Source organism: Capsicum annuum, chromosome 3 (assembly GCF_002878395.1).
Source record: "Capsicum annuum cultivar UCD-10X-F1 chromosome 3, UCD10Xv1.1, whole genome shotgun sequence".
NCBI lineage: Eukaryota > Viridiplantae > Streptophyta > Magnoliopsida > Solanales > Solanaceae > Capsicum > Capsicum annuum.
This window is the reverse complement of record NC_061113.1, coordinates 27,029,809-27,044,309: the sequence shown is the minus strand read 5'-3', so window position 1 is coordinate 27,044,309 and position 14,501 is coordinate 27,029,809. Positions and strand designations below refer to the sequence as shown.

The following is a 14,501-nucleotide window of genomic DNA, read 5'->3' as shown; positions in this document are numbered from 1 at the left end:
GGGAGGTGAAATCCAAACTTGTATCTTTATAAGAGATAGGTTTATTGTTGTGTGTAGTGTTAAGGGTCCAAAATTGTCCATTCTTGGGTTCTTAAGATTATACCTTCATGTGGTCTATCTATCTATCCTTTTACCTTCATGTAATCTTGTTTATTGTTGTGTTGTAATCTTGTGTTCTTGTTGTTATTGTTAAATTCGAATCTTGTGTCTTCTTGTTCATTATATATTGTGGTTAATCTTAGTTTGGACTGCTGATTTGGTGTCAAATACACCACTATATCTTGTAATCTTATTATTGGTAGTGAATCCGAAAGTGGTCTCTATCTTGGTCCTGTACAACAGAACCTTGGCCGTGTGTTGACACTAAAATTGGCCGTGATGTGTGTTGATGTTTACCGTGGGGTGGACATTGTTGTTCTGTTGTTGATATGTTCTTGAAGATTGTTGTGGTGTTCATCTTTTTCTTCATCTCATCTTACAACTTAAGACAACCAAAAGTGTAACATAGATTCAAAAAGGTGAACCTACTAGTTGTAAAGTTATTTGTGAGAAGACTTGAGCCATCACTTTCTTGACATCTACTTTTCAAACACTTTCCTTGTTTAGGGATCTTATTTTCTGGGAATTGTACAAAGTCAAGTCTTGCCTTTTGAAGATTAGACTTAAAGGAGATTTAAGACATATACTTTCCATCCAAAACCAATTGTTTCCATTACATAGTAACTAAAGTTTGTAAACTTCAACTAGTGACTAATTGTGGGGCCGTGACCAATGGTATGCTGCTATGTCACCCAAGTTACTGTTCACACGAAAATTTTAAGCTCAAAATTTGATCTTCTAGTTTCATTGTGTTGTTTCTTTAGTTTCCTTTGTTGATTCCATTACTAACTTACAAGCTAGTTTTAATTGTAAGTTAGTTTTGAAATCGTCCTTCGTGTACACATTCCTTTGTGTGTATTATTATTTTGAGTCATTGTAATACTTGGTCCACCTCCCACTGCCTCATGGAGTACAAGAAAGGTTACGACACTTGTGAGATCAAAGTGAGGAAAAAAATCCGAGAGACAAAACAATAGAGAGAGAGTGTGAGGACCATTCTTGTACAACTAACTTATTTGTTATTTTGTAGGTAACTTCTTGGCCATAATGGAAACCATTTTGGCCCTCCTTGATGCTTTGTCCTGAGACCTTGCTAGGGCAAATGTGGGTCTTGAAAAAATTAACTCAAATGTGGTAACTATGAGTGAGAGGTTGGATCTAATGGAGAGTCGAAGGAACTGTCGTGCTTTTACTCCCAAAACTTTACTTCCAATGACCAATCCTCCAAGACCACCACATAATGCCACAAGCCAAGCTCCAAATACCCCTCAAAACCGAGAACAAGATAGGCCACTTCCCCCGTAAGTTGATCAAGTCCAACAAGGAGGACTTAGAAGCCAATTTCCTCCCATCCAAGCTCCACAAACGAAGCTCCACATTACCAAATCGAGCCTCTCAACCGTAACTTTCCTTTCCAAAAATTGACACATCCAAGAAGAGCAACATAGTAGAAAGGAACGTGAGGTACATGGAGTCTACAATAATGCTTTTATGATGGAGGGAGAATTGAGTCGGGTGAGATTGAAGGCAAGTCTTAAGATGGAAAGGAAGTCAAGGGGCAAAATAAAGTTGTTGACCGAGACTTGTTGTATTGAGCTCTCAGGTTCCTCCTATTTTGTGGATTGTTTTGTGTCGTTTCATATTTTTGCGGGCTGTTTTGTGCCGTGAATTTGTGGGTAAATTTCTCTCAAGACGAAGAGAGTGATACAAGAATAATCTCGAACATGAATTTATGAGAGTGCATGTTGGATTCGAGACTTGGTGTGCTCAATTGAAGAGCCAAAAAGGACCTAATTATGCACCCAAAACAGTCCAAACACTACACTTGGGCTATACTTGATGGGAGCCCATCATTTAAGGGCCTTTTGGTCATTTTTAGCTTTCATTTTGTAATAACTATATAAGTAACATTCTAGGGATTCCATTAGGGGTTTTTGGGGATATTATTGTAAGTATTTTAAGACTTGAAATACCACAATTAGGGCTTGGAAAAGCCACCAACCGAAACTAGGGCAAGATCTAGTGTGGAATCACTAGTGATTGTGTTTGCTTGGAAACATTGATGCTTGGGAGGCGAAATCCAGACTAGTATCTTTGTAAAAGATAGGTTTATTGTTGTGTTTAGTGTTAAGGGTCCAAGATTGTCCATTCTTGGGTTCTTAAGATTATACCTTCATGTGGTCTATCTATCTATCCTTTTACCTTCATGTAATCTTGTTTATTGTTGTGTTGTAATTTTGTGTTCTTATTGTTATTGTTAAATTCGAATCTTGTGTTTTCTTGTTCATCATATATTGTGGTTAATCTTAGTTTGGATTGCTGATTTGGTGTCAAATACACCACTATATCTTGTAATCTTATTGTTGGTAGTGAATCCGAGAGTGGTCTCCATCTTGGTCCTCGAATCCTTAAGATTTGTGGACTGATTTGGAGTGTTTTTCGTGCCTTCCTTGTTAGTCTTGTATCATATTTAATACCCGACAATTTAGTTGTGTGCCTAGAGCCAGTGTCAGTTTTTAAGATACTCTTAGTCAACCCATGATTAGTAAAATTCGGTCAGTTACATGACTCAGGAAAACTCATTAAATTCAGTATCAGTCCAGTCCTATTCAGTAATCAGATAAATCCTCAGTAAACTCAGTCAGTTAACAGAACTCAGTAGTATTTTGTCAGTCAACGGAACTCAGTGAACTCAGTCCAATTTAGTTAAACAGTACGATCAGTAATAGTTCAGTCAAGCCTAGTATGACTAGAAAATTAGTTCAGTGTCTATTCAGTTAGGAGTAGGATTCAGCACCGAGTGAACCCAAGGATGGGGGCTCACCCGCTAGTAGATAGTGTGATTCTTAGAAGCAATCCTTGCATTACAGAACTACGTAACCAACGTAGGTTGAGATATACCCCTACGAGTCTAGGGTTAATACATCTTATTTGAGTTCTTCTACTAACGAGGGGTTGAAGGAAGATCTCCCTGTCAGCCGAGGGTTAACTCACAGCTTGTCTTTATCCGTAGCACGATTCTGACACCCTTCCAACTGAGGTTACAGGTTGGAACCCACCAGTTCAGATTTGGGGCATATTGGTTAGATGATTACCTCCCACAGTCTCAGTTTCAGATTCAGTCTCAGTAATAGAACTCAGTTTAGTTCTATAAAATTAGAACTGTTAGATACAGTCACTTAGCTCAGTAAAGAACTCAGGTAGTTCTTCAGAATCAGGACTGTCAGATACAGTCATCCAGTTCAATATAGAACTCAGATGGTTCTATATTTTTAGGACTGCTAAGAACACTCACTCAGATATCAGTTATTAGTAAACTCAGATATCAACATCAGTAGACTCAGTTATTTAGTATTCCAGTATTAGTAAACTCAGACGTTAGTACATCAGTATTCAGAACTCAGTATCCAGTGTTAGTACGGCCTCAGTTGCAGTTTACGTATTCATGCATGTACTCTCATTCAGTCATACTCATGTTATTCAGTTATTATTGTTCATGCATATGAACCCATGTATTCAGCCTACCCCACTTTGCATACCAGTACATTCCCACATACTGACGCATACTTTTCTCTTGTGCTATGGTGTTTTATAGCATAGGTTCGGACGCTCATGTTCCCGATCGCACTTAGCAGTTCAGAGTTCAGCAGTCAGAATTAGTGGTGAGTCCTTATAGTTCTAGGACATGATTATTTCATTATTTTGTTATTTTAGTACTTAGTTATTTTAGCAGTTGGAGTTAGTTGGGGAATTGTCTCATCATCTCCACAGTTTAGACAGTTTAGAGGCTTTTCAGACTAGAGTATTTCAGACAGTTGTTTTTCAGTTTTGGTATTGTTATACCTTGTTCTATTCAGTATTATTCAGTTTTGAACCTTATGGAAAGTTTTTCGCCAGATTTCCACATTTATTTCAGTTATATTGTTATTACAGTATTACTATTATGCAGTGCTCACAGCAGGTACCAGTTATGGGTTAGATAGTGGTTCTTTAGGATTGTTAGCACCGTGTAGCATCCGGGGTACCAGACTCGGGGCGTTACAACTACAATAGACCACGAACCCATTATTGCCTTTCGGCAAAGTCAAAATTAGAGACGGAGTCAGCTTAATTTTTAACTTCTCAAAACTCCCCTCACAAGCATCCGACCAAAAAAACTTAACTTTTTTCTGAGTCAACTTAGTCAAAGGAGCAACTATCGTCAAAAAGCCTTCCGCAAACCACTTATTATACCCAGCCAAACCCAAGAAGCTCCAAATGTCGATTGAATTCATGGGTCTAGGCTACCTTTTAACCACAACCACCTTTTGCAGATCCACCATGATCTCCTCGCTAGAAATAATATGATCAAGAAAAGTCATAATGTTCAACTAAAACTAATACTTGGAGAACTTGGCATACAACTGTTGTTCCTTCAAGGTCTACAGTACTACACGAAGGTGATTAGCATGATCTACCTCACTTTTTGAATAAACCAGAATGTCATCAATAAACACACTAACAAAGAGATCCAAGAACTACCAAAAACCCTATTTATTAAGTCCATAAATGCCACTGGGCATTAATAAATCCAAATGACATCACCAAAAATTTAAAGTGTCTATACAGAGTACGAAAAACCGTCTTAGGGATATCCATCTCCCTAATCTTTAGCTGATGATGCCCAGACCGAAGTTCTATCTTAGAAAAGAACTTGGCACCTCTCAACTGATCAAACATATCATCTATCCTTGGAAGAAAATACTTGTTCTTGATCGTCATCTTATTCAACTGTCTGTAGTCAAAGCATATCCGAAGGGAGTCATCCTTCTTGCGCATAAACAATACCGGTGCACCCCACGGGGATACACTAGGATGAATAAACCCCTTATCCAGAAGATCTTTAAGTTGCTCCTTGAGTTCTCTCAACTCAGCCGGAGCCATTCTATAAGGAGAATAGATATTGAACGAGTATCCAAAACCAAGTCATACCAAACTCTATTTCCTTATTCGAAAAAACACCAGGAAGATCATTCGGAAAGACCTTCAGAACCAAATGAAGAGATGGACCCTCTGAGTTAGAATCTTTAACCCAGATCAAGTGATAAAGACAACCTTTAGAGATTAACATCTGATCTCTAAGATAAGAAATAAACCTTTCCCTAGGAGCTAGGGAACCACCATCCTACTCTATAATTGGTTTACCAAGAAACCTAAAAACAACCTTACGGGTCCGACAATCCAAGGACGCGTAACAAGAGTATAATCAATCCTTCTCCAGAATAACATTAAAATCCATCATATTAAGTTCAAACAAATCCACCAAAGTCTGCCTACCACCAACAGATACCACACCACTTCTATAGACTCTCTTAGTAATAATCGAGACACCTACTGGGGTAGAAATGGAAAAAAGATCTAAAACAACCTTAGGATCAAAACTAATACATACATCTACAAATGGGGTCATATAAGAAAGAGTGGACCTCAGATCAAACAGACAATCCACGTTGCGAGAAAAAAGTTGTAACGTACCAGTAACGACATCAGACAATGCCTCAGATTCCTGGCGGGATACCAAAGCATACAACTTTTTTGGCCAACACTAGAACCAGAAGCAGTAACAGAATTAGACGCGGCACCACAGGTCCAGGAGTAGAAGATGAAGCCACCAACACCTTATTTGCTCATGTAGCAAACCTTATTAACTGGATAATCCCTGAGCCGATGGCTTGCCTATCCACACTTAAAGCATTTGTCCATCTTTTCATCACAATAATCTCGATAAGGTCGACCAAAAAATTTATAAGAAGGGCATGAAAAAATTAACTAACCCCTACTCTCTTGAGATTGGGCACTCTGTGCCCAAAAATTATCACCATCCGACTGACGCCTATCACTCGACTGCTTCGAGTAAGGAGCACTAGCAATAGAGAAGGAACCAGAACATACCTTAATTGACAAGGTAGATGGAGAGAAACCACCACCAAGATCCCCAAATTAGTCTTTTAGTTGAAACCCTAGCTTTTTTGCCTAAAAGCTTTTGAGAGAATTATAGAGTGTTTAAGAAGAGTTTCTAAAGGTTAATAAATAAAATAATAGGGTAAATAATCTCCCAAGAAAGTTAGAATTCATGGGACCTTATTATAATAAGTGAAAAAATGTTTAGAATACCCCCATTTAAGTTTTACAAAATTCCATCACAAGGGTACGACCCTCACGAGTGGTACCCTTCGATACGAGTGGTAACATCCACTCATATCCTAAGCCTCAACCTTTAGACCTAACACTATCCATTAAATGACTCATACTACCCAAGTCGCATTGTCAGCATACAATTCGTACCCTTCACCCGTATCCCTAGCAAGATAGAAACATAGATGGTTTGAACATTGTCCACTATACGAGTCCTGGGTATAACTCATACCTTAGCTTACGGCTCCTAGTGAGCTACTCTTACTCAAATCCAACTTAAGTTATCGAGTCTAAGGTTAAATAAAGGAACCAAATGATCTATATCCGACCATACGACTCGTACCACCAAGTTGTACCCATTACAGTGACCAAAATTCATCCCACCCACCAATACTGGTCAGCATACCACTGGACCATACCATTTGTACCTCAACATATGGCTCTCACCCATGATTCGTATTGGGTCCAAAGACCTGAATTCCAAAAAATTTTCTAAGGTCCAGAAACCAGGGTGTTTCAATTGGGTACGCAGTTATAACTGTTGTATCTTTTACTTGATGATTTGGCAGAAATTTGACATATCTCTTGCTCTTCTTTTAATAAGAGTCAAACTCTGATGCAGATCAGGAAGCAAACTTGGCTATTGAACTTCCTGGTAAGAGTTACTTTCTTGCACACATTTTGAGGGGTCATTGCTGTTATCTATGTCGATTAATGCTAGAAAATGCCACTATGGCTTGTGCTTTGATTCAATGATATTTTCTTTAATAAATCAGCACGAGGTGAAAATTATAGCATATTACAAGCATTGTTAATTACCAATAGGTTTTTGCCTTATGTTATAGTTTTTTCTTGATCATTTATGTATTTCATTTAAAAAGAAATTGCCATTTCTATCTCTTTGTGTATCATATGACAATCAATTCTTTTAAAATTATTTCAGGTTGTGTTGGCGAAATCTCTGAAAGTCTCATATGACTTGACATGACCAACGGTGAACACAACAGCATATGCTCTTCAATCAGATAACTGGGTCTTTTTGATTTCTATCCTATTTAACTGCTTAATATAATGTTTAATTTTTTTACTGTAAGAGTAAGATTTAATAATTTGTTGTGCAGCAGAGTTGAGGCTCTCTGTATAAATATTGCATAAAACAATTGTTATATCTTACTTTCGTAAATAAAAATTACTTATCAAAAAATAATAATTATGTTATTATATGTAAGATCTATCTCTATTGAAATTTACTGAATATTTTACTTTTCTCCTTCATTCTTTGACTGAGATATTTTCTAATTTTGAAATTATTATTAAATTAGGATTCAAATGATTTGGGTCTAATAAGTATTTGAACATACGGTTTCAAATCACAATTTATTTATTTTTAAATGTAAACTTGACCCATGATTTATATTTCATATATAAAAAATATTCATTGTCTTAAATTTTGCCTTATTTTAAAGAGATTATTCATATCGTAAAAAATTATATTAAATATTAACTAATTATCCTATTATTAACTAATGAGTCTTTATGCGATTATGCATATTGAAAATCTTATAATTAACAAAGATTTAGTTTGTAGAATGAACACCAATATATCTAATTGATCAAAGCGATGTCTCAATGTTCTGATACCTTATTTTTGGACTATAATTTCATAGAATAAAACTGTAGAGGATTATGAAATTTTTTATAATTTTCACAATTAATAGAATTTTCACATTTATGAAAAAAATACATTTTAAAAAATCTAAATTATACGTATAAACAAAATTTTAATTTCAAATCAATGCAATCGAAATCATATCGGCTCTAAAAGCACTCTAAATTTAGTGTGGGGGGAGGATTATTAGTACTCTCTCCATTTCATTTTAGTTGACCCTTTTGCTAGAAATATTTATTTTAATTTAGGTATCTTATTTATGAAATTGATAAAATTTTGTTATGCTCTTTCAATATCACCCACATCATTAAGGGGTCGTTCGATAGGGTGTAAGAATATTACAAAATATTATGTATTAATAATACTTGGATTAGTAATGCTTGCGTTAATTATGCATGCGTTTTTCTTATGCAGTGTTTGATTGAATGTTTTAACAATAATATGAATTATATAATTTCTTTTAAAAAATATTTTTTTATAAAAATACTCTCCATAAATATGGTGGAAAATATATGACAAGATTTTAAGGGACAATCGAGATTTTAACCATACTAATGCATGCATTAGAATCAATTGCATTACTAATACCATGAATTTTCATGCATTAATAATACACTCTTTAATACGAAATACAGTGTATGAAAAAGTGTATCAAACAAGATATTACTAATACACAAAGCTAATGCAAGTATTATTTTTTCTAATACACTCTATCAAATAACTCCTAAACGACTACATAAAGTGTATATATTGAAAGTTATATTTTTAAAGAATAATTAATAAGAATAATTTAATAAAATACCCCGTTAGTTTTTTGGCTCAAAAATACCTTTGAACTATTCAAAATGGACAAAAATATTTTTCGTTAGTTTTTTGACTCAAAAATACCTCTCTGTTAAATTTTTAACTAAAAAATACCTCCTCTCTAACAGAATGACACCAAGCATGTCACATGAATAAAAAATGCCATATAATCAGTCCACATTACCTTCCTCGGACATTGTCTTTTTGTTTAGTGTGAAGACTACTTGACTGGATGTGTTTTCTGGGGGAAGATTGACAAAAGTCCACTTCCCAAATCTTTTTTGACATTTATCCACCAAGTTTTTTTAATTTGACGAATGAACACTTTTATGGGACCACAAAAATAAAATGCAAATCTAACACTCAACTTAGAAAATCTACACTTTAGCCCCTTTTCCCATTTTAGCCCTAATTTTGTTAAAACTACACTTTAGTTCATCTTGAAAAATATAAATATTGGATAAATAATTAAAAAAAAATTCCAAATCTTCTCAACCAATCCACTAGAAACCACCCTATTTTGGCGCCATTTCCTCAATTTTTTGACCATTTTTTGGCCATTTTTCATCGAATTTTCCGGCATCCATCGGAAAGTGACATTATCTCCATTGTTATAAGCCTTTTTCGATTATTTTTAGCTCCAATTTTTTTTCCATTTTCATACAAAAAGCTCAAAATTCAGTCCCATATTTCAAAATCGATTCTTGGGTCAATAGCAACATTCCAATACTCTTTAGGTATGGCCAACAGCTAGGAAGAAGACGACTTCAGTCTATTAAGTTTAGGCGCATAAACCACTGTTCAAGTCTATTGAATACTATTATCGAGGTATATTATGTCTATTATAGATTACGTGGTTGTTGGTGGTATATTTTCTGGTGAATGGGAGGAGAGTCCTAAATGTTGGGATTGGAAAACTGCGTCTAAAGAGACAGTGTCCGTTGCCCTTCGTCGCAACGGTTCATACGCCGACATGGTTAAAAGCGTAATGGAGAGCGGTGAATTAAGTTGTGATCAAAGTGATGTGTTAATAAGTTACTTGATGAACGGGAGGGGAAAATCCATCCAACATTCAAAAGGAATGATAGACATGTGGAATTATATATGCTTTGCGTTGATTCTAATAACTCCAGACCTACATTGCGGGTTAAAGTTTTTGAAAGGTCACGGGAAGAAGCTTCCACATCAGCCCCACCCCCACCCCTGAATGTGGATGATACGTCAATGAAATACAATTTCATGGGTTGTGATGGATGAGATAATAGTGAAGATTATGAAGAAAAGGAGTGTGGAGGAGGTGAGGACGGGCAGCTCAAACCACAAAGAAGCCACTCTTTCTCGGACGGCACTAATCTTTTTTTATGACAAACATTCAAGGATAAGAAAATATTAAAACTTTTGTTGAAGCAGGCGTCGGTGAAAATATCGTTCAATTACACTACTCTGAAGAGTAGTAAGAAATATTTGAGGGTAAGGTGCATAAATCGTACTTGCTGGTGGATGGAGCGTGCATGTGCTATCGGAGAATCGGGTTGGTTTCACGTCTACAAGTACGTGGGAGAGCATACTTGTGGCGTTGATCATGTCACGGGAAAGCACAAGAATGTCACCGTGGAGGACATTGCCTCAAGTATTTTGAACTTTTTCGTCGACAACAAAGGTCCAAGCCTGAAAGAGATCGAGAGGATCGTATTTAGGGAGCTACATTGCAGGCCGAGCTATTGGAAGTGTTGGATAGCAGGCGTCATTATGAAGAAAATAGTTTGAGGTACGCCCCAGCATGGATATGCAGTGCTTCCCACATTTTCATATATTTTCAACGGCCTTAACCCCGGGTTTATTAATTTCCTCAAGGTCGATGAGGAGTCTGGCAGGTTTATTTACTACTTTATGGCGTTTGGGGCTTCCATCCGTGGATATGCACACATGAGAAAGGTCGTTACCGTTGATGGCACACATTTGTTCGGCAAGTACGAGGGCGTGCTGCTGTCCGCTGTCGCTCAAGATACGCAGAATCATATCTATCCCTTAGCGTATTGTGTGGTGGATAAGGAGAACATTGCGTCGTGCAGCTTCTTCTTTGAGAAGCTTAAGGCCTTTGTCATTGATGAACCAGAGCTACGCGTTATCTCCGACAGACACGTAAGCATAGCCAACGGCCTAGCAAGGATTATCCACTTGCGCATCACGGTGTTTGTATGAGGCATCTCGATGAAAATCTTCGAATAAATCACCATTATTCTGATTCTCTCTATTTGTGCTACCATGCGGCCAAGGCGTACACGTTGGAAGAATTTAATGACTATTTCAATGCCCTTAAAGAAAGATGCCCTAGCGCAGCAGCTTGCCTCGAGCATGAAGTAGGATTTGAAAAGTGAAGTCGGGCTCACTTTTCAGGTAATCGGTTCAATGCCATGACCTCAAACATCGCCGAGCTGCTCAACTCAATGTTGCGCGACGAAAGAGAGTATCCAGTGGCGGCCATTTTCAATTCGATTGCACATAGATTTCGAGAAATATTCAGAAAGAGGTATGTGGAGGTGGATAATTCAAAGACAACCTTCGTTCCCGTAGCCGAGAAGATGTTGAGAGAAAACATGACCAAGGGGGATAAATTATATGTGAACAACATAAATGGAAGCACCAATGAATTCACTGTGCTTGGCTACGGTCGTTCCGCAAAAGTTAATCTTTCGAGACGATCATGTTCTTATAGAAAGTACGACTTGGTGAAATTGCCATGCGATCATGCAATGGCAGCGTTGCGTTTGAAGCATGGGGACGAATACGACACTAACATTTACAACTACTCTTCGCAAATATATTCGAAAGAATCATACCTCCTTGCATACTTGGAACCTATTTGTGCAGCACCACTTGAGTCGGAGTGGAGTGTGGAGTGAGAGTATTTTGAAATGCAAGTTCTTCCACTCGACTTCGATCCCAAACTCGAACGGAGGAAGGTGAAATGCGTTAAGGGTGTGTTGGAGCCTTCAAGGTACAAGAAAAGAAACAAGTGCTCCAAGTGCAAAAGGCCGGGACATAAGAGAACAACATACAACCTTAACGTAGGATAATATGATTGGCATTGTATTGAATGTTTTTGTTTGTTCAAAGGCACTGGACAGTATGTAATGTGTATTCTGTTTTGAAAACCACTGAACTGCAGTTAAAATCAACTTTTTTTGTTGTGCATTATCGATTCATGTTCATATATTATATACTACATACTAAATAGATTCTAGACTTAAATAATCGACAAGACTCATAATATTTAATATATCAGTGTTTGGCCTACTAAGTAAATGTTCAGTACGTAGTGTATAATAAACCTACCTGGTTGTCTATTGAACAAACCCTTTTCTTTATACAATGTTAAATTAGAAATAATTACGACGCATTAGAATAGGTGGCAATTCAAAAACTATCTTTTCAAGTTCTGAAATCGACTATACACATTACACATCGACTAGACTCAAAATATATAATACATCGATGCATTATCTAGGGGGTATAGTGTAAAATACATAGTCTATCATCGATCAGTCGTGTAGTCTATTATAGAAACCCTATTTCTCATACACTGAACCTTTCAATGTAATTATTACACTCCGCAAAATGGTAGAATTTTAAATGCCTCGACTGCCACAACCATCGTGACTTTTCATTTCTTATTCTCACACGTCTTCTCCCCTTCAATCAACTCGTGTAAAGCTTCTATTGGTCAATTTTCTCATGGTCTGGTCTATTTAAAGAGACCATGGGTCGATTTTGAACACAATTTCAGAAGAGAAAAGACTTAAGGGAGAAGAAGATGGCTAGGAGGACCTACCCACTACAGCCATTGCACAGAATGTCAATAATAAACAACATAGAGTTGCTAAGGCTTCGGAGTGACCCGAATTTCCTTTTCGAGGGTCTTGCCGCCGATCAACAATGGCTGGATAGAGAGCTTCACCAAATGGCTCATTTTCTTCGTGCCATAGCCGAGAGGCTCAACCTGGGACCCCGTGAACTCATCACCCCCCCTTCGTCCCCTAGTGTAATGTTTTTTTTTGTTTGGTTTGTAGTTCATTGCTTAATGAAGCTTTCATACTAGGATTATGTAAATGAAAGCTTTCATTTTTAGTGTTTCTTCAGTAGTCCCTATTTTAAGATTTGCAAACTTTATTTACACTCTGAGTACAATAGGAATAAATAATCGACTACGGTAAATACACATTCTATAATTGACTGTGTCACGGGTGAATTATAGAATGAAATCAGTGTTCATGATCCTGTATATTGAGAGATTATCGACTTATAAACGAGTCTATTATTGACTTGTTATGATATCTTGAGTATATTATAGATAAATAGCTTTATCTATACCAAACTTTATTATTAGTCATGTATCGATCAAAGAAGTCTATTTTCAAAGGATGTGAGATTAAAAAAAGGGAGAAATAAAATAAATTAACATCACTCACGCAATGTAAAATGACTAAATATCATAATATAAGATTACAAATCAATTGGACACTCAATCAAATGGGTATAGGGGAGCGCAATGGTAGTAACAACCAATTACCTAGACCAAGTGTCTCTGTTGAGAAGGACTCCTTGTTCTCATACACTACTTGTCCATTGAACACTCACAAGTAACAACCACCACTCATCTTTATGGTCATCACACAATTCTAATCTCTTGTCATGATAAGTGGTCGTTCATTAGTGCTTGGATGATTAATATTTATTTTATTTTATTTTATTTTATTTTTTCTCCTTTTTATGTCATCTTAATGATCTACGACTATGCCGTGTTTAAGATAACACTTGATCACATCCAAAAGTGATGGGAATCACAATTGATGCATCAAAATTTCTTTACAATAGTTTAATGGTATTAATTGACATACTGTAATTTTATTTTATTTAATTTCTCCCTTTTTTCCATTATTTTAAGTCGTTCATATATTCAGCAAGTTGATCATAGACATTATAAAGGTCTATAATCAACCATAGTCTTAATCGATAATATTCTAATACACAGGATAATCAACACTGACATCAGTATATAAGTCGTAAGTCACCCAGTCGATAATAGAAGACATATACATTCGTTAGAGAACCTTTGAAGTAAAAGATAATCCATTTAAATTTTCTCCAACAGTACAATTCTAATAGGTAGAATTTTCCAACGGTCAAATTTTGATAGCCTTACTATATTAATTAAAGGGACCCTTTTGGACTCCTTCATGCTCATTTATTCATGACTTTCAAGTTTTGCATCAACAATAACAATGTCGCAGTCATCTCAAACTTCCAAAAGTTCTTATATTTGCCGTTGTGGTAATCCTGCGATGTTGAAAACATCACGCACCGACAGAAATCTGGGGCAAAAATTCTACAGTTGTGCGGTTGGAAAGGTTTGTTTTTGTTTAAATAAAAATTTATTTGTGTTCATCTCATAATTCAATTTACTAATTTATCCTCGTTATTTTAGGATAATGGTGGATGCTCTTATTTCAAGTGAATTTACTCCGATTTAGGGGTGTCAAAATTTCAAGGCATTGCAAAGTTTGAAATATTTGAAAGGCTTAGAAATTCTGAAGAAAATAGGGATCTTCTAATGACATTATATAGAGAATCGGAACACAAGATTGATCACTTAAAGGGATTGTTGAAAGATGTCGAAATTGAGAGGGATCAACTTAAGCATAAGTTGGCTATGGCTGAAGAAAAAGAAAAGGGAATAAAAGTTATGATCTATGGT

The 14,501-nt window shown here is 36.3% G+C and overlaps 1 protein-coding gene across 1 annotated transcript; it reads left to right on the top strand.

Annotated features, from left to right (window-relative positions):
• Positions 1-11,160: 11,160 nt before the first annotated feature.
• On the top strand, positions 11,161-11,649 carry LOC107865498. Its single transcript, XM_016711753.2, has one exon. It carries the CDS (start codon positions 11,161-11,163, stop codon positions 11,647-11,649), a length of 489 nt encoding a protein of 162 aa, XP_016567239.2.
• Positions 11,650-14,501: the final 2,852 nt, after the last annotated feature.

Excerpts from the sequence above, each read along its gene's own strand:
- LOC107865498 (XM_016711753.2), top strand. The coding sequence starts at position 11,161 with ATGACCTCAAACATCGCCGAGCTGCTCAACTCAATGTTGCGCGACGAA.